The sequence below is a fragment of the Acinonyx jubatus genome, chromosome A1 (assembly GCF_027475565.1).
Source record: "Acinonyx jubatus isolate Ajub_Pintada_27869175 chromosome A1, VMU_Ajub_asm_v1.0, whole genome shotgun sequence".
NCBI classification, from domain to species: Eukaryota; Metazoa; Chordata; class Mammalia; order Carnivora; family Felidae; genus Acinonyx; species Acinonyx jubatus.
Genome location: NC_069380.1, coordinates 122,752,735 through 122,779,545, shown reverse-complemented (window position 1 = coordinate 122,779,545; position 26,811 = coordinate 122,752,735). Strand labels below are relative to the sequence as shown.

The window sequence follows — 26,811 nt, the reverse complement described above, 5'->3', positions numbered from 1 at the left end:
TTACTGATAACATAGTTGATTAACACATATTCTGTATGTTACATGTATTACATATTGTATTTTTACAGTAAAGCATGCTAAAGAAAATGTTATTTAGAGAGTGATAAGGGAAAATACATTTATAGCAGTGTACTGTAAAAAATTTGCATGTAAGTGGACCCACCCAGCTCAAACTCATGTTGTTCAAGGGTCAACTGTATATAGGAGTTCTAACATGAAGCAAGGCAAGAAATGGGTTAAGTTTAAGGAGAAGAGAAAGAAAGGAATATAGGCAAACAATTCTAGAGCCAGTAGTACAATGCCGGAGCCAGTCTAGGTCTAAGTAAAGAGAAGTGGAAAAGTGGAAAAGTGCATTATCTGACTATGATGTGTTTCAACAAATAGTTACCGAGCACTTTTTGTATGCAAAATACTCTATGCCTGTTCTAGCTGTTGCAGATGAGGGAAGTGGTGTGAGGAAGAGGAAAAGTAGGAAAAGAAAACAAAATTCTCTGCACTCATGGAACTTGTATCCAATTGAGGGAAAGATAGGCAACAAAATAAATGAGAAAATCTATAGACTGAGAAACATATTTATAGAGAAAAATAAAGTAGGGGAGAGGAAACCCCTTGCCTGCAATTCCTTGCATAAGAATCAAAGAAGATATTTTATTCCAAAATGGAATATAAAATATGAGTTTGCCTAGGAGCAAAACTACTTAATCAAAAGTGTAATGAGTGGCTCCTGGATGGCTCAGTCAGTTAACTGTTCAACCCTTGATTTCAGCTCAGGTCATGATCTCACAAGTTCTTAACACTGGGCTCCGTGCTGACAGCATGGAACTTGCTTGGGATTCTCTCTCTCCCTCTCTCTCTCTGCCCCTTCCCCCCTCCACACCCCCCAGTGCACATACACTCTCTCTCTTGCTCTCTGTGGAAAATAAATAAACATTTAAAAAAAAAGAGGAAAAGGAAGAACACAGAAGAATGAGCAAATGAAGGCTGAGACATAGTCAACACTGTGAGGAGAAAATCCCAAATGCAGAACTTCTAGGTGTGTGACTTTGTCTCATATGACTTTATGAAGTCTCTGATTTTCAACACAGGCTTTGTTCCAGGCTCATTAATTACCACAAGAGTTTGCTATCCTCACCATAACCTAAAAAGTTCCCACTTCATTTTCATTTTGACTTGAGAGAAACACAACCCTTGAGAGCAGAGGCATTACTTCCTGGCCAACTAGATGGGGCCAGACATCTAAGTAGAAGTTTACACTGTACTTACACTTTTCATCAATAGCTGGAATCCTCAGGGTGGCCACCGGAGATTCCCCAAGAGAATTATAAGAAACCACACAAACCCAATAGGTCTTGCCTCCCAGATACAGTTCAAGCTTCTCGTTAGTGGTGTTCAATGTCTTTGTGAGGTTAGTACTGTTTTCTGGAAAGTACCATATGTTGTAGCCAAGTGCCTTCTCCAGGACTGGGGCTCCACTTGCCTTCTGAACCCAAAGGAAACAAAATTTATTGCCAAAAACAAGAAAAGACAGGACAGGCAGTGAGACTGTGATAAATGGTGAGGATGAGGGGTGAAGGGTAATGTTAATTATTAAGTGCTAAACTACAATTTAGGCAATTACCCTTCAGGGATTAATAACACACCCTGTACTGTGATATTAACCCTTCAAGGGCCAAAAGAGATTTGCTAAGTGGTCCCTTGGTATCAACCCTTAACATAAGTCTAATTCCATGAGGCTGAACTAGGAGAATACCAAGCCAATGTAAGGAAGTCACCCCCATATTCTTTGGATGCTTATCTTTCTTTCTATCTCGCAGGCACAGGACAGTATAAATTAAAAATCTGAGGCATTCCCTCCAAGAACCCCAATTCTGTTCTGGCCCTGGGTAATCTCTTGTCTGGAAGCTTCCAAGGGTTGGAAAGTATTTATATTGCTGCATAAAAAGCAGCATGCCTCCTCCTTTGAGGAGGGAGCTAGTTTCCCTAGACCAGGCAGGCACATCAGGTATCCTAGCGAAGAGGCCTGAAACATTTAGGTCCTAAATCTGTAGTGAGAAGCCTAAGGTGACCCCAGGGGCTCTAAGCCAAACTCTTATTTGCAGCCTTGAACTTGAACCTACTAACCATATGTTTTGCCTAGGAATCAGCACGCTGAGTATTCCCCAGGAATTATAGGGCTTTTCAGTTGTTCACTTTATGTTACTGATAACACACCTAGATAGAGTAGAATGACTGAATGTAAGGTCAGACAGGACTTCAGAAGTCACTTTGTCCCACTGACATTTCAGTTCAGGAACTGACATAGAGGCTTCCATGACATAAAAGGTCAGAAACTCCCTGATGACTCGGAGTCTTTTACCTCTTGGGATAATTCATTCTCTTTTTTAAGTAACAGCTTTATTGAGATATAATTCACATAACACAAAATTCACTATTTTAAGGTATGCAATTAAGGATTTTTGGGTTTTTTTTTTTTAGTATATTTGCAGAGTTGTGCAATCTTCACCACCATTCAGTTTTAACCAATCTTTGCTAACCAACTTTAATTCTTACAAGACTCTCCTGCTGAGGCAAAAGAAAGACCAGTCTCCAGGTGAGGAGGAGAAGGAGAAAGGCATTCAAGTCCATTTCATCTATTTCACATGTTGGCCTACTTGGCCCAACACATGTGGCTGCCCACATGTGGAAATGGGCCACTGTTTGCTTTCCCTCCCCCAAAATCATGTTGACAGAGTGATTTGTTTCCACACTTAATCACTGAGAAAGATACCACGACATCTAGGATTGATTCTTAAAGATTTCCCAGTGACACTGGTTGTGCCCTCCCTGGCCTGTTGCCTCTACAACCCGAGGGTGCCCATGGCCCTGGGGTGTGAAGGGAGCAAGGAAAGGTAAAGATGCTCCAGTCTTGACATAACTGGGATCAGAATATCATTTGGTAAAGCAGGTGGTTTCTCCATTTTCAGAAGTATTTTAAACTTGCCTGGACTTGAGCAAGCATGAAATAATATGATGACTTATGCCCTGAGAACTCTGGACACTAATAAAGAGTTCTGATATTTCACTGCTCTATTCTCTTTTTTCTCCTTACTAACTCCCCAGTCTTTTCTCTCCTGGTTCCTGGCTGCATTTTTCTTTTCTATTTGCCCTTTTCCTTTCCTGTTTATTCCCTTTTCCCCTCCTTTTCTGTCCTTTTTCCTACCTGCTCTCTTCTTTATTTCTCCTCTTCTCTGCATGCTGCCTCCACCTTCTCCTTTTGTCCTCAATCCCAGGCCTCCATCCTAGGAAAGACCATTTGGCCCCTGCTCTGTCCTTGCACCCCAGTGTACCCTACTTGCCCTATGTGCAATATATGTTTTCAATCACCTCAGGACACATTAGTGAGCTGATCCCAAATCAGTGTTCTTCTCCAATGTGGGGGTGGGTGCTATGCAATTTTACACTACCTTCTAATGCTGCTAGCCAGGGGTAGGTGGGGTCCCCAGAAGGTCAAGGTGCCCTCTGCACTTGCACTTTGTACCTGTCTTATATGTTAATGTTTCAGTCCAAGGAAGAGAGGATGCAGGGTCTGCAATTCACGTTTAGGCCATCTGTAAGATAACCTAGAAGGCTTTGTGAGCTGGGAAACCATTGTGAGATGTGAGGCATTATAAAGACTCTAGGAAAGGAAATTCAGGAGGTAAAAGTTGAAGAATTACTCTTCTTGGAGGTATAAGAGACCAAGGGTTTGAGACAGAAAAAACAACATAAGGAAATCACCTTCCACATCAACTGCACTAGCCTTCTTCCATCTACTGTGGCGGGTCTCAGGACTCTCCACAGATCCAAGCCATGTGGAGCTGTAAGGAAACAAGAGTGAGGTACTCAACACAAGATGGAAGGAAGCTGCAACTGAAAATGGTGAGATTAGCTGGGCTGTCTGTTAAAAATACAGTTAGGAAGCATTTGCTGGAGGGAGCCAGTAGGGGGAAGGTGGTCGGTGGAGCAGCATTGCAACAACCAATGCTGTCTTCATTTTGTGGCCAAAGGAGTGGCATCAACTAAAAGTAAAAATTTAAACTGCTCTTGGATCTGATGACTTAATGTAAGGCAAAAGAAAAGTACAATAGACCCTATTATAATATTATTTGTCATTGAAATCTGGATTGAAATGTAACATCTCATGTCCTATCATATATAACGTCTACATACCTTACAGCTGGGAATGACACAGATAACTGACAAGGAGATAGATACATAGGGGCACCTGGATGACTCAGTCGGTTGTGACTCTCAGTTTTGGCTCAGGTCACGATCTCATGGTTTCTTGAGAGTCCCGCATCAGGCTCTGCACTGGCAATGTGGAGTCGGCTTGGGATTCTCTCTCTCCCTCTCGCCCTCTCTCTCTTCCCTTCCCCCACTCTCTCTGTCTCTCCAAAAATCAATACACTTTAAAAACAATTTTTTAAAGGAGATACAGAGATATATTATTATATCATATACACTATTATATATACTATATGGGAGTGGGGATGAGAGAGACAGAGCACATGAGATCTTCTCCCAAGAAGGATGAAACTGTATACTTAAAATGTTATAAAATCTAAGAAAGAATTAAAGAATAAAGGGACAGAGAAATCATCTTCACTAGTTCACTTGAGCTTTAAACTGAATGATCTTCATGGCAGAAGAAGGAAAAAAAGATCATATTGAATTGTATATTTCTCATAGCCTATTAAAAAGCAAACATATGAAGGGGTAACTATTTCTGATTATGGGTACTGAATTAATAAATGGAATTTATCATATGGATCCTCTTAAAAAGATATAGGGTAACCTAAAGGCCAACGTCTGCAATCGGAGTTGAGCAAAAGTACAGAAATATGGCATGTGTACCTTATATTTATCTTCTATAAAATGCAAGGGCATAATGTTAAACCTGATTTATACATTTCTGTGGTGAATAACATAATCCAAGACAACACAGTTTAAGTGTATTAACTTTGGATGATCTAACCATACAGGGATAATTTCAAAATGCTGAATGTCTGATTTAAGAATGATCTACACACTTTAGCCATGAGAAGAGAGCAGAGAATTGTAAGGAACTGTACCAAAGCCTCTAATCTGGAGAAGGAATGTCTCTACGTGAACATGCAGTTGATGAACTCTGAATTTTTTCTTGAGGAATAACATAGCTGAAGATACTGTAAGCAGGTCTGCAGAGAATGGGGTCAACCACTCAGGCTAAGATCTAAACTATTTTAGCGCTGACAGACTGTTTTCAGGTATCTGAAATCACACTTCAAGTGATTGGGTGTCTTAAAGTGAAATTACTGAACTCCAACTGAAGACAACTCCGTAATGTAGAAAAATGATCCAAAGGGCAATTAAATCTTGTCACCAATGGAGAATCATATTTCTACAACTACTCCTGTCTACAAGCCAATGAGATGTCAGCAAAGGCAGAGTTCAAGTTCAGAGTCAGTTAACCAAATGAGCCAACCAACAGCCCCATAAACTGATTATTAAATAACCAATCATCCCAGACACTTGGTTAGAAATATGAGTGAAATTCTCCTTAGATTTATCCCATTTAGTTTAGATTTAGTTGTAGTACGAAGTGATAGTAAATGAATTTAATTAGGCATTTTCTCCTTTCACTGAGGCCACTATTTCCTGCAGATAAAGTTCAAAGAGGAACAGTCTTACTAATATAGATTTCCCACAGATGCAGCTTTTAGTAAAACCACTACCTAAGTAGCATGTATATCTTCTGCAATTAACAGCCAAGTTTCCGTTCACCATGAGCTAGTAATGGACTTGCAGTATAATCAAAGTTAGAAAAGTGATAGTTCTGGGGGTACCTGGGTGGCTCAGTTGATTAAGTGTCCAACTCTTGGTTTCAGCTCAGGTCATGATCTCAAGGCTCGTGAGTTTGAGCTCCACAATATGGCCCATGCTGAGAGCACAGGGCCTGCTTGGGATTCTGTCTGTCTCCCTCTCTCTCTGCCCTTCCCCTGCTTGTGGTTCCTCTCTCTCAAAATAAATAAATAAATTTTTAAAAAAGTAGTAATTCTGTATTCACAAAAGAGCAAAATTAAATTTTTCCAAATCCATAAAAATATCTACATATTCAAAGACATCAATTCTTTGGACCCATTAGCAACAACTTGATGCTATGTTGTTTCCATTACAATCTGATAATACCTACAACCACCACCAGTTAGACACTTCACATTCTTACTGGTGCCTTGCTGAAGACCAACAATAAGAATGTTTAACTTTTGGGGCACCTGGGTGATTCAGTCAGTTAAACTCCTGACTCTTGATTTTGGCTCAGATGATGATCTCAAAAGATCTAGCCCAAGTTGGGCTTTGTGTTGACAGTGTAGAATCCCCTATTTGGGATTCTCTCTCTCCCTCTCCCTGCTCTTCCCCCTCTCCAATCAAAATAAATAAACTTTTAAAGAAACAGAAGAGTTAACTTTTAGCAAGTGTCACTATACTAAGCATTTTACCTGAATTATCTCATTTAATCTCTAAAGCCCTATAATTAGGTACAGCAGTATTATTATCTCCATTTCTGAAATACAGAGAAGCGAAGCTTCTAACTGGGCAGTGTTACAAACTTTTAGGAAATAAAGCCAGGATCAAAATATAACTACATCTGTGGCATGTAGTAGAAATTAGGATTTGCTGGGGGCTGGGTTGTGCATTTCATCAATTTTCTCTGGGATCCTTTAAAAATGAAGAAAAACAAAAGTAAAAGTTCTATAGTGATGACTGTGATTTATAAGTGTTGGTTTGATTCAATTAGCCAAAGGCAGAGAACACCAGCATCTAGTGTTCTGCTAATTAATAACAGCCAAACTAGCCGAAATAATACATCAGCTGAAATGGTAAATCTTGTTTCTGGCAGCAAAACAAGTGGATAAAATGGACATTAGAGAGTTGGCTGGGCTGTCATGAGTTAAATTAAGACACGAGCCATAATGGTACCAGGAGGTCACTGGAGAGAAGACTACCAGCTACAAAGAGGAGAAGGGCAGTGCAAAACATGATTACACCTGAAGTGGAACTTAATCCCCCAGACCACCTGCCAAAAGGTGTAGCAAAGGCAGAGGATGCTTTGCTCAAAGAGAGTGCATGCATTGCATTTGAATTTTTTAAAAGGGAGGGCCCAGTTAAGACAACAACTGAGTAGTCCCAGTGATTATAAGCAATGGGCCATTTTTTGCTGTGCAATTTACACGCTGTTTGATATTTGTAAACTGTTCTATTTGTATTCATTTGGCACTCTGAGGTGATGCTGTAGAGTGTAAATGTGTTGCCAAATATTGTATGTAATTTTAACCAAAAGTTACACTAGATCCACAACCTGACTTGTTTCAGTCATGTCTGCATTCTTATTTATGTAGGATTTATTGAGCCCTTACCATTTGTAAGGCACTATTCTAAGTACTTAAAGACATATGACTTGGGATTTTCTATGACTTTTTCTTTACTGCTAGAGCCTGGCATAGAAGACTAGATGCCTGAATAGCATAGAAGAATGGAATCTTAGGGTGACAAGAGCTTTCAGAAGTCATCTAGTACAATTTACTATGTACTGCATGAACCCCTGTATTGTAACCACATCCACCAAGGGGTAGTTCAGACTAAGCATGAACATCTTCAGGCGGGGCTACAAAATTCAGAACATGGGATTATTTCCAGACATCTGACCATATCTGTGAATGTGCTAAACATCTATTAATACCAACTTGGTCTCGTAGGAAACTCAACCAAGATCCACAGGAATAAGCTGTTGTCATATGAACCAGGGAACATAGAAATTGACTGCAGATGTTACCTGATACCAGTGTGGTACTTGGCTGTAAAGGAGAAGAAGAAGGGCCTGAAATCATGGCCGGGTGTGTGGTTTTGGGAAATGTATGGGCTAGAACCCCATGTGTCTTACATACAAATGAGAGTAAAGCCTCAGAAAGTTTTAGAAGGATCAGAATTTTGCATTTAATCTCCTTATTTCAAAAGATGTGTGACCATCACCAAATATTCATCTAGTCATTCATTCATTCATTCATTCATTCATCCATTCATTCATCATTCATTGTGTTAGACTGAAAAATGGGCCCCAAAGACTTAAGTCCTAAACCCTGCAGTTTGTAAATGTTACCTTATATAGCCAAAGGGACTTTCAGATGTGATTAAGTTGGCATCTTGAGTTGGGAAGATTATTCTGAATTATCCGACTTGGCCCTAAATGTTTTCATGAAGGTCATTAGAAGAAAGAGGCAGAGACTTAATACAAAAAGGGGGAAAAAAGTAATGTGATGATGGAAGCAGACATTAGATTGATGTTCAATATATGGGGGAAGGGGTCATCAGCCAAGGAATACAGGTAACCATGAGAAGTTGGAAATGGTAAGAAAACGTAATACCCTCAGAGTCTCCAAAAGGAAACAACCCTGCCCACACCTTGACTCCTGGACCTCTGACTTCCAGAACTATAATAGAAAAAACTGTGTTAAACCAGACAGACACCCAGTAAAAAAAGAGAACTACAGGCCAATATCCCTGATTAATATGGATGCAAAAATTCTCAGTATGATACTAGCAAATTGAATTCAACAGCACATAAAAAGAATTATTCACCATGATCAAGTGGGATTCATTCCTGGACTGCAGGACTGGTTCAACATTCACAAATCAATCAATGTGATACATCACATTAATAAAAGAAAAGATAAGAACCATATGCTCCTGTCAATCGATGCAGAAAAAGCATTTGACAAAATTCAGCATCCTTTCTTAATAAAAGCCCTCGAGAAAGTCGGGGTAGAAGGAACATACTTAAACATCATAAAATCCATTTATGAAAAGCCCACAGCTAATATCATCCTCAATGGGGAAAAACTGAGAGCTTTCGCTCTGAGATCAGGAACACAAAAGGGATGTCCACTCTCACCACTGTTGTTTAACATAGTGTTGGAAGTGCTAGCATCAGCAATTAGACAACAAAAAGAAATCAAAGGCATCAAAATTGGCAAAGATGAAGTCAAGCTTTCACTTTTTGCAGATGACATTATACATGGAAAATCTGACAGACTCCACCAAAAGTCTGCTAGAACTGATACATGAATTCAGCAAAGTTGCAGGATACAAAATCAATGTACAGAAATCAGTTGCATTCTTATACACTAATAATGAAGCAACAGAAAGACAAATAAAGAAATTGATCCCATTCACAATTGCACCAAGAAGCATAAAATACCTAGGAATAAATCTTACCAAAGATGTACAAGATCTGTATGCTGAAAACTGTAGAAAGCTTATGAAGGAAAATGAAGAAGATATAAAGAAATGGAAAAACATTCCGTGCTCATGGGTTGGAAGAATAAATATTGTTAAAATGTCAATACTACCCAAAGCTATCTACACATTCAATGCAATCCCAATCAAAATTGCAGCAGCATTCTTCCCGAAGCTAGAACAAGCAATCCTAAAACTCATATGGAACCACAAAAGGCCCCAAATAGCCAAAGTCATTTTGAAGAAGAAGACCAAAGCAGGAGGCATCACAATCCCAGACTTTAGCCTCTACTACAAAGCTGTCATCATCAAGACAGCATGGTATTGGCACAAAAACAGACACATAGACCAATGGAATACAGTAGAGACCCCAGAATTGGACCCACAAAGTATGGCCAACTCATCTTTGACAAAGCAGGAAAGAATATCCAATGGAAAAAAGACAGTCTCTTTAACAAATGGTGCTGGGAGAACTGGACAGCAACATGCAGAAGAATGAAACTAGACCACTTTCTTACACCACTCACAGAAATAAATTCAAAATGGATAAAGGACTTGAATGTGAGACAGGAAACCATCAAAACCCTAGAGGAGAAATCAGGAAAAAACCTCTCTGACCTCAGCCGTAGCAATTTCTTACTTGACACATCCCCAAAAGCAAGGGAATTAAAAGCAAAAAATGAACTATTGGGACCTCATGAAGATAAAGAGCTTCTGCACAGCAAAGGAAACAATCAACAAAACTAAAAGGCAACCAATGGAATGGGAAAAGATATTTGCAAATGACATATGGGACAAAGGGCTAGTATCCAAAATCTATAAAGAGCTCACCAAACTCCACACCCGAAAAACAAATAATCCAGTGAAGAAATGGGCAGAAAACATGAATAGACACTTCTCTAAAGAAGACATGCAGGTGGCCAACAGGCACATGAAAAGATGCTCAACATCACTCCTTATCAGGGAAATACAAATCAAAACCACACTCAGATATCACCTCACGCCAGTCAGAGTGGCCAAAATGAACAAATCAGGAGACTATAGATGCTGGAGAGGATGTGGAGAAACAGGAACCCTCTTGCACTGTTGGTGGGAATGCAAACTGGTGCAGCCACTCTGGAAAACAGGGTGGAGGTTCCTCAAAAAATTAAAAATAGACCTACCCTATGACCCAGCAGTAGCACTGCTAGGAATTTATCCAAGGGATACAGGAGTACTGATGCATAGGGGCACTTGTACCCCAATGTTTATAGCAGCACTCTCAACAATAGCCAAATTGTGGAAAAAGCCTAAATGTCCATCAACTGATGAATGGATAAAGAAATTGTGGTTTATATACACAATGGAGTACTACAGGGCAATGAGAAAGAATGAAATATGGCCTTTTGCAGCAATGTGGATGGAACTGGAGAGTGTTATGCTAAGTGAAATAAGCCATACAGAGAAAGACAGATACCATATGATTTCACTCTTATGTGGATCCTGAGAAACTTAACAGAAACCCATGGGGGAGGGGAAGGAAAAAAAAGAAAAAAGAGGTTAGAGTGGGAGAGAGAGCCAAAGCATAAGAGACTCTTAAAAACTGAAAACAAACTGAGGGTTGATGGGGGGTGGAGGGAGAGATGGGCATTGAAGAGGGCATCTTTAGGATGAGCACTGGGTGTTGTATGGAAACTAATTTGACCATAAATTTCATATAACAAAAAAAATAAAAAGAAAAAAGAAAATTAAAAAAAAAAAGAAAAAACTGTGTTGTAAGTCACTAAATTTGTGATAATTTGTCACAGTGGCCAAAGGAAACTGATACATTCATCAGACATTTATTGACTATCTACTACAGAACAGGCACTGGGCAAGATTCTTGATTTATAAAGAATGGTAACACATGCTGAGTAACCTTAAGTGATTTACTAATATTTCTGAAACTTGGCTCCTTCACTTCCAAATGGGGGTGATTCCACATATCTTATAGGGCTCTTGGAAGAGTTAATAAAAATAGTAGATAACTTGGCATTTATTGAATGTTTACTATGAGCTAAATAGATTATTTCATTTTTAAAGTAACACTAAAATGTAGGTACTGCTTTTAACTCAAATTTATAAATGATATTCCATTATGGAAAAGGGGATAAATATTGAGGAAACTGTTCCCCTTTGCAGTCAGTCCCCTGCCTCTATTCCTACCCATTGACAACCATTCATCTGCTATTTGTCACTATTTTTGCCTTTTCTAGAATTTCCAATAAATTGAAAATCATATTTAGTCTTTTGTGTCCAGTTTCTTTTACTTAACATAATGCTTCTGAGATATTCATGTTGTTGCATGTATCATTAGTTTGTTCCTTTTTTATTGTTTAATTGTATTGCCTTGTATGGTTATACCATAGTTTGTTTATTCTTTGACTAGTTGATGGACCTTTCCGTTATTTTTTTTATTATTTTAAATAAAGCTGCTATGAACATGTGTATACAAAAAAAATATTGAGAAAACTGAGGCTTAGACATTAGTTATCTAGCTCCAAATCACTCCAGAGCCAGGCTGGAATCTAAGCCAAGCCTATAGATTTAAAGTACTGTTCTGAATGACCATCCTGACTCATGGTAAGCACTCACTCACTGTATAGTCCCTTTCTCTTTCTCTCTCACTGTCATTAAGAATCTGACCTTTTTTTCCCTCAGTAATTAAACCTTTTTTAATTTTTTAGTGGTGGCTGCAGGGTTTACAATATATATCTTTAATGTATCATAAGATACCTTTAAATAGTATTATGCTGTTTCATGTATAATATAAGAACTTAATAAGAGTAGTAAAGATGTGATCTTTTGCCTTTGGGGCAAAAAGATGCTAACTCAGCCCATCTGAGGAGGGCTGGTTTATCCTGTGGGCTCAGGTAAGTGCCTTATGGAGAGGGAACATACAGATTCTCCATGCTCTAGGACTGTGAGATTCCATGATTTCCAAGTACAACACTGGACAAAACCCACTAAGGCTAGGCCCAGGCCACCTTATACCAGAGCAGGCAGAAAAGGAATTGCAAGGGACCAGCTTGCCTTCTTCCTCAGTTGTTCCCATTTTTTCTTGGCTCCAACCACTCCAGAACATGGACTCCTTAGTGGCACATCGCAGAGCTATAACATACTCTGTAAAGGCCTGCAGTCCTGTGAGGTTGTAGGTTTCATCTCTATCAATATCTTCTTTGGTGAAGTTGACTTCCATCTAAAAGACAAAGATGACTCTGAGCTGGATGGGAGATCACCTGTTATCTTTCCATTCTTCTTCTTCACGCCCCAACTCTCTCTTACATTTTTGGAACTTGAAGCATTATATCTCAGGTTGCAAAAAACATCATTTTCATAGATAAACCTCACACGTGCCTGGGGATCACTTGCACCTAAACAGATGTGAGTCACCCCATGAACCACCACCCTCCCCATTTCCTGTCTCTAAGCTTGTAAGGCAGAGATTCATGCCCACACACCCACCCCCCACCCCATCCTGGCTGATGTGAGTGTGCAAAGTCTTGTTCTGGAAAATACAAGGTGGAGTCATGGGACTGAGGGCAACCTGGGCCTCAGTGTAAATACTGCAGGTGACTCCAATACCTAGATATAAGGCCTCATAGAACAGTAACTAACAAAGACCTCAGAGGCATTAAGTTCAATCCCATGTCATGGACAAGAGCCCAAAAGTTAAGTGACTGTGGACTACTTCAGTGTTTGTTATAGGCATAACTGGGATCAGAATACAGCATTCCTAACTCCTACATACTTCCCCTTTACCCAAATCTTCCATTGCAACTATTGGTCTTTAGATAACCAGTAGGGCTGCTAAGGATCTCAGCAGCCTGGATGCATAAATTCATTTTGACATTCTGTGGGGAAGTGGAGGGGGAGAGGTAAATAAATCACTTCTCCTTTCTAGACTTCAGTTTCCTCATTAGTAAAATGAGCACACTGCTTTATATAATCTCTCAAGTCCCTTTTGGACCCAACTCTCCAAGAGACACTAAAAATTCAGCTATTTATTTTTGAGCATGGTCACTGTTGCTGCAAGATGAACTTTTAGCTGTTGGTTTATATGAACTTACATTGAGTTGATTAATAAACTGCACTAATAGGCATGTCTATTTTGTGAATATGCACACTAGTCCCATAAAACCCTGTGAGAGAAGAAAGTATATAACAGCTGTGAAAATAACTACATAACTACAGGTCATGGGCCTAAAGGAAATTGAACAAAATGAGAATGTATGTATGTAGCAAAAACCTGAGCATCTCAGCCGCAGATGGAAACTTCTAAACTCTGAATCTAGGAAGATGGTGTTGGGAAAAGGATGTAGGAACCAGAGGCAAGGGCAGTTTCACTGTTGAATCCAAAGTTCCCTGAGCGCCCACCTCTAACAGACCCTGGAGATGTTGTAATGGCAGAATAGGGTCACTGGGACAATCCCACATCTCAGAGAAAGTAGCCTTCCCCAACTTAGCTTAGTTATGGGGCTCATTTGGGGCGATATTAAGACCTTTATAAGACAGACAACCACATGGTATCTTCCATACACAAATCAAAATAAAACTATATTAATCCACAAAGAAGTCTAATAAAGTTTTGTTGTCCTTTTAAGCTCTTTTAAATATGTAATATTCTTTTATAACAATCTTTCAAAATTTTCTTCCTGCTTTGCGAGTACCCTCAAGCACATGCTTGGTCTACAAGCTGGGGCTCTTCACATTCATGTTCAGTAAGCTTTGCCTAATGTAACTAGCCAAGCATGTTCTTTACAGCCCTTTCCCATAGGTGGGAAAAAAGCTGCTCAGCCTTTCAAACTACGTATCTGCCTGAAAGGCTTCTTTCAGTTTGGCTTTTTGTCCAGGCAAGTACCTGTGGCCCTCATACAGTCCAGGACCAACTGATCCTCCATATATAGACTCAACTAAGATTTCCCCAGCTCAACACAAAGGACTCCTAACAAAACACTAATTAACTTCATCGGGTTTATTTCTAACAACCTATACTTTGTGCCAAATCCTAGCTCGCCCAAAGTGTTTATGTTTTAAGAGATGAGTCAGAAGTGTTGGTGCAAAGCCTAAATCAAACTTTTAAAACCTTCTTGAGATTCTTTGGCAGAGTTCTCACGTAGCTCTATTTTTAAAGGCAGAAACTCTTTAGACTAGGCAATAGGAAGATGGTCTGGAGGTTGCTAAAATATGGTCAAATGAATGGCAACTTGGAGTCAGAAAACTTGGGTTCAGGTTTGCAACTTACAAACCCTGGGATCTTAGACAGGTGATTTAAGCTCTGTACATCATTATTTCCTAATCTGTAAAAATAGTAATAGTGATGCCTCATTTATAGATATATGCAAAGATTAAATAGTCTGGAGTGTAAGAAAGCACTTTGCAATACACACAGCATTATACAAACGTAAGTCCTGCTATATGGACATATTGGGACTTTTTTACAGTCTAATGCAGGGAGATAGGACTTTAAATGACTGTGTTGAGTGTTAAGTGTGGTGATGGAGGAGGAGCACCTAGTTCAGGTGCTCAGAAGGAAATATGTCAGAACTGAGTTCTGAGACATGAACAGGTTTAACGAAGTTTGGCGAGGGAGTAGAGGTACAAAAGCAAAGACACAGAATAGTGAAACAACATGACACAAGGGAAAGTAGCAATCCACAACTAGTTAGTAGAGAACCAAGGGCAGGATGAAAAATGAGGTTGGAGGGGTTGATAGGGTTCAAGTGTTGGAGGATTAAGGATTTGGACCTTTTTCCATAGAAAAATTGGGTTGGTATAATTGAGTTTAAAAATTATTGTGTTTGAATGCTCAAAGGAGGGAGATACTGACTGCACATTCCACTTGCCTTCTCACTTCCTTCAGCAGAGCAGGAGAAATGACCTCTTAGCTCAAGGACTGGAAGGAATAATGCAAACATGAGGGCAGATGCAGGTGAGTTTCTCAAAGAAGTGGGTACAGGATGCTGAAATCTGGGGTAATTTACAGGTGCTTCCCTCACTTAGTGTTCTACATGGCTTGCTCATTTTCCAGAGGAACAGAAATCCTGGTTTATTTTTCTTATTGAATCCTATCTCAATGGCCAGAGAAGTCTGGGCTCAGACAAACAGGGTAAATCAAGGATCGCTAGAAAGTACCAATTCCTAGCAATTCCTCAGGTTTACTTAGACCATAACTGGTGATATGAAGGAAGATGGACTTATGTTGTACCAGGAACTTCCTTGCTTAGGTATTCTGTTCTGGGTTCCAGAAACTACAAATTAATTAGTCTTGTGGTACATGTAGGCAGGTACTAGGAGAATGGTTCCAGAGCTGGCTTAGAAAAGAAGCTGAGAGGAAGAGTGGACTTCATTATTTCTCTTATCTTAAACATGTAATAAGTGAAACTTTACCAATTTTCTTTTCTGAAAGAGCTCTAGACTAGGAGAGAATGCAATAAAGTATCTATGAATTTCAGCAAAGTCTAATAATGGTCAAGACAGTAAGACAGTAAGAGTAGGCTGAATGATTATGACAGTAATTATGCATATTCACAGAAACATAAGTAAATGACCACACTCAGAGAAAAAAAGGTTGATATCTCTGAATAGTCTCTAATGGTTTACCACAGGGCTCTGACATAGTTACTATTTTTATTAATGATTTGATAAAGGTATACAAGTTAAGAGTTATAAAATCTGAGGATATTGAAAAGTCAGAAAGTTAAAAGTTAACTGTAAGTTTTGGTGGTAAAATAAAGATTCTAAATGGGCTGAAATGCTGATAATGCCTCCACTTATCTTAAAAACCAATAAACTTTAAGACAGTGGACATGTGTTTTACTAGAAAATCTTGTGTGTGGGAAAAAAATATTAAAGGTTTAACTGATTTAATTGGCTAGGATCTGATTAAGAGTCAACAATATGTAGTGTTTACAGGGGCACCTGGGTGGCTCAGTCGGTTAAGCTTCCGACTTTGGCTCAGGTCATGATCTCACGGTTCATGCATTCAGGTCCCACATCAGGCTCTGTGCTGTCAGGTCAGGGCTTAGAGCCTGCTTTGGAATCTGTGTCTCCCTCTCTCTCTGTCCCTCCCTCACTCTATCTCTCTCTCTCAAAAATAAATAAACATTAAATATATATATATATATATATATATATATATATATATATATAGTAGTTACCAAAAAAAGGTTGATAACTCTCTGTCTCTCAAAAATAAATAAACATTAAAAATATATATATAGTAGTTACCAAAAAAAGGTTGATATAATTTCAGGTTGCATTGATGGAAATAGAAGAATATCCTCTGAACTTTGAAGTAAGAAAGGATTGTTGAAAATTGTTAAAAATGTTAAAAATTAAGAAGTTATGCTCCTCCAAAGTCACCATTAAGACAGTGAAATGGCAAACCACATAGTGATAAATGTCTGTAACACACATAGCAGATTTAAAAAACTCATAAATAAAATGTATAAGAAACTCCTACAAGTCAATTTAAAACTCAGACCACCCATTAGAAAAAATGTGCAAAAGGCTTAAATCAACATTTCACAAAGAACTCCAAATAGCCAAAAAACACATAAAAAGGTATACAACCTCATTAAAAGTCAGGTAAATGCAAATTAAATTAATTAATGCAATAAATTAATGCAATTAAAAGTCAGGTAAATGCAAATTAATTAGTACACAATGGAATACTATAAAACAATTAAAATGTATAAATTCCAGCATTACATAACATAGATGAATCTTAAGAGTACAATACTGAAGGAAGTCAAATATTTTTTTAAAAAATACAAAATGTAAGGATTTCTATTACATAATGTGTCAAACTGTGTTGTTCAGAGATGCAGGTTTATTTATTTTTTTTTTCAACGTTTATTTATTTTTGGGACAGAGAGAGACAGAGCATGAACGGGGGAGGGGCAGAGAGAGAGGGAGACACAGAATCGGAAACAGGCTCCAGGCTCTGAGCCATCAGCCCAGAGCCTGACGCGGGGCTCGAACTCACGGACCGCGAGATCGTGACCTGGCTGAAGTCGGACGATTAACCGACTGCGCCACCCAGGCGCCCCAGAGATGCAGGTTTAAACGGTAAACCCATAATAAAAACCAAAGAAGCATTTACCGTGAAAATCAAGATAACAGCTCTAAGGCAGTGTGGGGGTTGTCATCGGAAAGGATAAGCAGGGGACCTTGGCATGCTTTTTTTGACCTCACTGGTTTTAACATGAGTGCTAACTTAATAATAATTTATTAAATACAACAGCTATGATTTGTTCATTTTTCTAAATACAAGTTATATATCACAATTTCATAAAGAGTTGGAAAAATAAAAAAGGAAATGGACAAGCCACAGAATCTCAGCCATTGACATAGCTATACACAAACCAGAGTGGAATGCAAAAGTAAACTTCTCATTCTTTAATATGTCCCTGTGCTTTGAATGCAAGATGCCTATAGTGAAATACTTGTCCAATCCAAAAGGCCCTAATGAGAAACTAGGAAGAAAAGTACTCATTATTATATCTGTCTTCTATTTTTAAGGTAGAAAATTGGAAAAAAAAATGATTCCCAGTTAAAAAAAAAAGTTATCAATAATTCTTTTCTTTGGGCCCTCTAATAGAAACACTGTAATAGGATACTTACCCAGTAGGCACTATTTACTGTTTTGAATCGAAGTGTGTATTTTAAAGTAGACGAAACAGGAGCCAACACAGGCCGTATCCATTTTATTTGAACCATTCGTTTGACGCCCAAAACTGGTTTCACACTGAAAATCTCAGGTGGTTCAGTTTTTGCTGAAAATAAAAATCCTAAATTTCTCATATTTGCAAAAAGATCAGAAGATGTTAATAGCATCCACCTAAAACTGGAAAAAGGCAAAGTAGAGGGGTACCTGGGTGATTCAGTCGGTTAAGCGTCCGACTTTGGCTCAGGTCATTATCTTGTGGTTCACAGGTTTGAGAACCTGCATCAGACTGTGCTGACAGCTCAGAGCCTGGAGCCTGCTTCAGATTCTGTGTCCCCCCCCCCCCCCAACCCCTGTGCTCTTCCCTAACTCGCACTCTTTCTCTCTCTCAAAAATAAATAATAAAAAATAAAAATAAATTAAAAAAAAAAAGAAAAGTAGAAATGAAATGGTAGGGCTTATTTTGTAATCTGCTATATGCAGATGGCATTAGGAAGGCAGTGCAAAAGGAATGCTGCCATCCCCACTTCTCCCACCCCCACCAAAAAAAAGGATGGCCTCTGAGGAGAGGATAGATTCCTACGATTTTTCCGCAAATATACATTTTACTAAATGGGTCAGATCTTACGCCAAGGAGAAAGGAGGTAAAACAACCAGAAAATGGGCTGTTTACCTTGTCTACTCTACACTCCCCTCAACCCAGAAGTGTCCAGTAGAAAGCATCTTTCATTTTCCTTGAATACTACAAACATTCTCATCCTAAGTCTCTCTCTCTGAAGATATGCAATTTTTTTCTGGTTTTAAAAGTAGTATATGCTCATTCTAAAAAAATCTTTTTAATATAGAAAAATACAAAGAAAAAGTTTAAATCATCCATAATGCCATCAACCTCAGAGATAGCCATTATAACTTTCTGGTGTATTTCCAGGCTTTTTTCTATGTAAGTATTTGTATATTTTTAAGCAAATTTTCTATTATGCTAAATAAAACTTTCATCTTTTTAAATCACACTGTGCAATCAGCGTATACCCACTTGCATTAAAAATTCTTCTAAACAATGACTTCAATAAGGTTGTAGGATATAAAATTAATATACAGAAATCTGTTGCATTTCTATACACGAGTAATGAAGGAGGAAATACACTTGCATCAATAAGAATAAAATGCCTAGGAATAAATTTAAACAAGGACATGAAAGACCTGTACTCTGAAAACTATAAGACATTAATAAAAGAAATTGAGATAACACAAACAAATGAAAAGATATATACCATGCTCATGGATTGGAAGAATTAAAAATTAAAAAAAAAATTTTTTATGTTTATTTATTTTTGACAGGGAGAGAGAGAGACAGAGCATGAGTGAGAGAGGGGCAGAGGCAGAGGGAGACAAAGAATCTGAAACAGGCTCCAGGCTCTAGGCTCTGAGCTGTCAGCACAGAGCCTGACACGGGGCTTGAACTCACAGACCATGAGATTATGACCTGAGCTGAAGTCGGATGCTCAACCCAGCCACCCAGGCGCCCCAAGAACTAAAAATTTGTAAATGTCTACACCACCCAAAGCAATTTACAGATTCCAGAATTAAAAAGATAATAATACTAAAATGTGTATGGAACCACAAAAGACCCCAAATAATGAAAGTAATCTTGAGAAACAAAAATAAAGCTGAAGGTATCACAATCCAAGATTTCAAGCTGTGCTGACATAAAAATAGACACAAAGATCAGTGGAACAGGACTGAGAGTCCAGAAATAAGCATAAACTTATATCATCAATTAATATAAGACAAAGGAGGCAAGAATATACAATGGGGATAAAAGAGTCTCTTCAATAAATGGTGTTGAGAAAACTTGACAGTTTTATGTAAAAGAATGAAAATGAACCACTTTCTCAAACCATGTACAAAAATAAGCTCAAAATGGATTAAAAACTTAAATGTGAGGCCTGAAACCATAAAACTCCTAAAGAAAATATAGTCAGCAATCCCTTTGACATCAGCCTTAGAAACATTTTTTTGGATAGGTCTCCTCAGGCAACTAAAACAAAAGCAAAAATACACTATTGGGACCTCATCAAAATAAAAAGCTTTTGCACAGTGAAGGAAATCATCAGCAAAATGAAAAGGAAATTTACTGAATGGGAGAAGGTATCTGCAAATGATATATTCAATAAGGGGTTAAAATCCAAAATATATAAAGAACTCATACAATTCAACACCAAGAAAATCACAGTCTGAATTTTAAAATGGACAGAGGACCTGAATAGACATTTTCCAAAGACAAATAGATAGCTAAGAGGTACACGTAGAGATGCTCAACATCACTAATAATCAGAGAAAACCACAATGAGATATTACCTCATACCAATCACAATGGCTAGTAACAAAAAGACAACAAACAGTAAGCACCGGTAAAGATGTGGAGAATAAGGAACTCTTATGCATACTCATAACCCTTGGTATATTCATGACACATATGTACTATATCCTTAAGCTTTGAGTCTACTTTTGTGTCTGTATCTCTTTCAAGAAAAAAAAAGGGGGGTATCTTTTAATAAAAGAGTATATAAGAATAAAAAATAATACTTACTTATAGCATCTAAGCTCCAATGTGTTATATCAGATTTAATTATACCATCTGCATTTTGAGCTTCCACTTGAATGGTGTAATTATCTGGGTTTGTTATTGTTGGAGGAAGAAAGGAGCACAAAGTATGATTTCCTCTTGTAGAATTATCACTTGGACAAATATCACTTTTATATCCATAAGAGCTTTGAAGGAAAAAGCAATTCAACATGAGTTTAGTACAGCAGTTTGGAAACAAAGCCATACTTAATATATTAAGCATGTATTTGTTAGTTTTACTTTAGGTTTCTCTTGAAGACTATATCGTTCAGAACAGAGTGCTCCTCTCCAAATACCTTCCTCATCACTTCCAAGGAGAGTTCCAAGTTACCCGCTTCTTGTCTGAGATGTTATGAGACATGGAGACTTGCTTGAAACTCTTTACATACATCAAAAACTATACTTGTATTTCCTATTGGTAAGAAATACTGAATAGGCCCTTGAAAACCCCAAATTCTAGTCTTGGGAAGTTATTCTAAAAAGAAAATTAAAATCAAAGAGGATTTATTAACTAAAGTATGGTGGATACATAAGTAGAATTTTAAATAGTTTTTAATATATCTATAGTTATTGATATGGAAAGATGGCCATACTCTATCGGTGGTAAAAAAATATGCATATTATATGCAGAATAATCAAATTTATATAAACTTATATATTTATATAACTGTTCTTACAGATGTCTGGAAAGGTGCTCAGTACCTTTGGTGATGAAATTTCAAGCGATTTTTTTTTTTTACATTCTTTACATTTTTCAAATTGAATTTTCTACCATTGGCATACACTATTTTCAGAAAACCCATGAAAATTATTTTCCTGATAGAAAGATATCTATCTATCCCAGATAGATAACTTAAATCCTATCAAACTATAACTTAATGAAGACAAGTACAAAGACTGATAGGTATCAGATGGGTAGGTATAGATATAGTCCAACAGCTCTAGGGATTATGTAGGAGTTGAAGTCGGCAGAAAACAGAAAAACCCCCACCTTACACGGTCCCAGTGTTGGCTGGGGCTAGGAGCAAAGGGGCTTAGATGTATAGAATCGTGGAATTTTGAAAATAGAAAGGACTTTAAAGTTTTTCTATAGTTGTACAGTGCAAAAAAATGGCCTCCAGAATAATGTTGAGTCATGGTTACATCACAAACTCTGGAAAAAAAGATCAGGTTTGAATTCTGTGCCTTGGGCAAGTTTCCTAGCCTCTCCTTGCCTGAGTTTTCCCATCTAAAATGAGAATAGTAATATACCTATAGTATAGCACTGTTATGAGGATGAAATGAGCTAATATGCATTAAGTGCTTTTAAAAGTTCAGCCACTTATTCTAAAGATGAGATGTTACTATCATTGTTATTAGTACTATCACTGTAGTTGAATATTTTGCATTTATTCATGCTGTAACCTTGGAGACATATACTTTTCTTCCCTTTCCTGCATCTTTAGAGCTCCTTCACATCTCAGTTCAAAAGTCACTACCTCCATAAAGGCATCCCAACTCCTTATTCTTCACCAGGGAAAAATCTATTCCTATCATTCCTGAGCATCAGTAAGGTTTTTTTCTTCATACCACTGACCCACCATCGTCTGCTCTCAGAGTTGATCACCCACAAGAAACCTTCCCATTCTACCCGGAAAAAAGATTTTTGGTGATAAACTTACAAAGGTACAAGCTAGTATGGGAGTCCTGGAGAGCCCAGAAGACCTGAGACCATGGACAGAGACTGTACACAGGCCTAAGGACACCCAGGCATTTACTCTTTCTACATGACCAGCTCATGAACATAATGACAATCCATAGGGAGTGATAGAAGGGGGTGGGAGGAGTGACTCCTTATAACAAAAAAATAGGAGTACACTTATTGAGGTTTCCAGATTTTCATTATACTGATACTTTCTATTCAACACTGGACCTAGAACTACAGTCTAGGAGAATATAAGTCATTTGTACCATGGATTATTGGGTCTTTATCATTCTTATTTTCAGAAGCAGGGCTCAGCAAACTAGGCCTATAGGCCCAATACAGCCCGCCACCTATTCTTGATTGGCCCAAAGGCTAAGAACAGGTTTGACATTGTTAAATGGTTGGGGAAAATATATAAAAAGAAAAATACTTTGTGGCATGTGAAAAGTATATGAAATTCAAATTTCAGGATCCATAAATAAGGTTTAATTGGACAACAGTGAGGTCCATTGGTTTACATATTGTCTATGGCAACTTTCCTGCTACAGAAATAGTGTTAAATAGTTTGACAGAGATCCACCTCCCTCTAAGCCTAAAATATCTACTATCTGTCCCTTTATAGAAAAAGTTTGCTGACCTCTGTGTTAAATCATCTCTCTGATATACTCATTGATATATGAGTACTGCAAGGAATAGTGCTTGCTTTTTTCAATTTCTTCTACTGTAAAGCATAAAGTGGATTTCCCCTACAATACTAGTTACCAATTTCCAAGGAGTGGGGAAAAAAGAGTATAAATGAGATCTTGTATTTAAAAACAAAACAAAACAAAACAAAAACTTGGAAGTATAGACTCTTTTTGGAATGGAAAAGATAATCTTTCAATATTTCCCAATGTGGGCATCCTTATTCTTAGGGGAACATGAAGTCCACAAAGGGTTGCATGAACTATTTTCAAAATTTCAAAAAAGAACCCCTGCATAAACTTGCTAAAACATCTAGCTTTTGGCTAGAATAATAATAAAAATTTTATAATTTTTATTCTAATAGGATTAGGATAAAAAGGGATGCTTGAGGTAGTAAGAAATTGGGGAAGCACTGTCCTGGTGGAATACTGTTTAACAGAGGTCACATAGCAAATTAGTGTAAATCTCCCTCTTAGTTCTGGGTTTACGACCCTACTTATTAACATTGCATCCATGAAAAAGGAACAGTTTTAGGACACATTCTGGAAAGAGGAAGAACATAGCTGAATATAGTAAATAAGTAGATTTTTCCACTCTGCTTATAACTGGTGACTGCTCTGAGCCAATCCAGTGCCTCTGAGAAGAGGCCATCATGTGGCTATAGCTCCCCTCCCTCCATAGTTGCAGCTCCTGTCAGTATGGCTGCAAGCAGCCAAGGTGTCATCCCAGCCATCAGAGGCTATGGGAGTCACCCAGAAGCTATAATGAGGAGAACATTTCACTTCAGAAGTGACTTGAATCATGAGAGAACCAGGAGCCTCTGCCTCCTACCCTTACTCCCACTGATAGCACACAAGCTCCGGTACTTACTAAGTTCTCTTTACTTTGTACCATGTATAACTGGCTTCTTTCTCTGGACTCCAGGTGCAAGTAAAATTCTCTTCATAGTAGAAGACACAGGAAATGTTCTCAGGTTTAGCTGGCAAAACTAAATAAATAAACACATATATGCATACATACATACACACAATCATTTCATGAAACTAGGTGGATCAAAAACTGGACTGTTTTGGTTAGTTGATACATAATATAGATTCTCCTAATCAAGGCAAAGGAAAGAATCTAACTCCATATCTTCAATTACTCCTTTATCTTAAAGAACTAGATTTATACTTTTCAAAAAGCACTTTTTACATTCTTACTCAAAAGCAACATTTGAGAAGCAAAAATTGTATTAAGACACCAGGCAAATATAAAGTGTTAGTGAAGTGCTAAGTAAAGCATCAAATGATGGAACCAGTTTGGGTAACTGGGAAATGGAAGATATGTGGAGAAGAGAAAAACACAAAATGTTCAACTATGCCACACTTCAACTTTATGTATCAATAGTTTTTCATCAGAAGATTACATTACTAGAGAAAATTTCTGAAATATTTTACATGTATTTCCATAGTTTATAAATTCTGCTCCCTATAGTTTCTCACCCAATAACACCTATCCTTCCATAGAGAAAGAAGATACCATCTAGAATACAGATCTAGACCCTTAAAAGGTCCAGAAACAGAATCCATGGGTACATGAACTTAAATGGGAAAAAGTTTTTATCTTGATTTTTCACTAACCTTTTGTTGAAATTAATAATTTTCTTCCCCCATGAATGTGGTCAACAACCTACTTGTGAATTTGTCACCATTAAAAGTCAGGGTATTTTCATTTATATTTCAGTTGTTGCAAATATCTTGAAATATCAAGTACTATTGTTACTATTACTACACTAAAGTAATTATTAGGCCTTCTCATTTAATGTATTGATAAAGAAGGACAGGGGCACCTGGGTGGCTCAGTCAGTTAAATGTCCAACTTCAGGTCAGGTTATGATCTCATAGTTTCTGAGTTCATGCCCCACTTCAGACTCTGTGCTGACAGCTCAGATCCCTAAGCCTGCTTCAGATTCTGTTTCCCTCTCTCTGCCTCTCCCCCACTCATGCTCTGTCTCTCTCTGAAAAATAAACATTAAAAAAATTTAAGAAACACACATATTACTGTCACAAATTTGTTTCCTTAATACTTTGATAACATCATTTCAGTATATCTGAGTTTCTTTGTAATCACATGTATATTATTTATACACTTACAAATATTATTTTGAGAAGTGGTCCAGAGGTTTCACCAGAAGACCAAGGGGTTAATCATACACACTCATGCATGCACATATACACACCCATAATTAAGAACTAAAGGCAATTTTCAACTAAGGGCAATGTTCAGTTCTGAGATTCAAACTAACTTCCTTTTGAGACTTTGGCAAAACCATAGTCTTAAGAAGCAGGCACTTTTGAGAAAGGAAGACAACTTAGGTTACCTTTGTGTATCAAAGTAAAGCTACAGTGCATCTAGAAAGGAAGTCTCTACCAGACAAGAAATGGGAAAAAGCCCATCACTTCTGGCAAGTAAAATATTGAAGGGGAATATGTGGGGAGATAATGGAAGTAAGGTAGAGCAAAGAGCTCAGATGTCAGTGTTCTTGGTGGAACAGTACAAACACACAGATGGGTCTGTAAAACAGGTCAATGGGGCTGGTGACATACTTCATCAGACACAGCCTGGTGCAGGTCACAAGGCTTTAGTCTAAAAGAAGCCTCATGTTCCACTCAGCATCAACTCCAGCATAATGCAGAACACTACACTGGCAGAGTGTGGGCTGAGGGTAGCTCTTTAGATAAGCTCCATACAGGCAAGTACAGCAGGCAGGAATCCAGAAATCCCTGGTGCCTCAGGTGGAGGGTGGGTATAGATGTGTGACACTGGTCCAGGCCTGGGATTCAGTGGAAGTTCTGTGCACAGGGGACTTCAGGACCACGGGAAAGCAAATAGAACATGAACTTCAGGAATAGGTGTGAGTATGATGTCCCAAAGTGCAGGCAAAGCCAGCTATCTTGCAGCAAATAGCAGACGATGCATGAGACCAAAGCAGAAAGTCCAGAGAAGACCATAAGGCAACACAAAGGTTTGCTTACATGGATGCACAAGCCCTTGCCCACGGCTCTGCATTCATATAAACCCTGCTCATATACCTAGATACTATCTTATAGAGGAGCAGGAGAAAGGTAGGAACTCTGAAACATGGGCATTTACCCCAGAGAGTGGATTAGCTAAAGGATTGTAAACCAGAAGGAACAGCCAATGTTAACAAATAAGAGTGCTACCCAGCCCCACCCCTTCCTCAACCCTGCCTGGCTTTCCAGGGGAGAAGGAACTTTTTAGAACTGATCAGATTGATCATAGACTATAAGGATATTATATTTTCTCTGTACACCTAACTAATACTGTATTTACTGTATTAGTATTACCTAATTCTGTATCTCTGTCAAAGGTATTACCTTCTAACAAAAAGGCAGTGGTAAAGGGTTCCAGAATGCAAGACATTCACTGTTCTGTTTAGGTTTAGGATTTTTGAATTTGTGTACATATTCATATATTTTTTCTATGAAATGAGCATTGCCCACATGGTAAAGTAGCCCCTAGGAATGATAAACAAGAATGAGGGAGAGCTAAGTGCCTACACATTGTGTCAATGCTTCCAGCTCTTTCTTGAGAAGCTGCCTTCCTCTGAATCCTGCACGTGAACCCAATCCCTGAAGCACCCATTAGTCAGCAGTGACATCAAAGACTTTCTATCTCGTGCTGCTGGGAAGATGGCAGCATAGGAGTACCCTAAGCTCACCTCTTTCCATGGATAAAACTAGATAAAACACCTAGAAAAAGACCCAAAGATTTATAGAACAAACCCCACAACCAAAGGTAGAGAAGAGACCACATTGAAGAAGATGGACATGC

The 26,811-nt window shown here is 38.2% G+C and overlaps 1 protein-coding gene across 3 annotated transcripts in view; it reads right to left on the bottom strand.

The window, feature by feature from the left end:
* The window catches only part of IL31RA (interleukin 31 receptor A), a 46,911-nt gene extending 22,732 nt beyond the window's left edge, over positions 1-24,179 (bottom strand). Inside the window, exons 1-6 of one of the 3 annotated variants that reach the window (XM_053223037.1) lie at positions 23,845-24,179; positions 20,571-20,752; positions 17,938-18,089; positions 12,343-12,508; positions 3,757-3,836; positions 1,264-1,480 (exon numbers count right to left, since the gene is read on the bottom strand). In XM_053223037.1, the coding sequence (XP_053079012.1) occupies positions 1,264-1,480; positions 3,757-3,836; positions 12,343-12,508; positions 17,938-18,089; positions 20,571-20,752; positions 23,845-24,008 (961 nt within the window). In that variant the 5' untranslated portion in view covers positions 24,009-24,179. The remainder of the gene's footprint in view (positions 1-1,263; positions 1,481-3,756; positions 3,837-12,342; positions 12,509-17,937; positions 18,090-20,570; positions 20,753-23,844) is intronic. The other 2 variants (XM_053223035.1, XM_027036721.2) reach the window with 2 other exon arrangements.
* Positions 24,180-26,811: the final 2,632 nt, after the last annotated feature.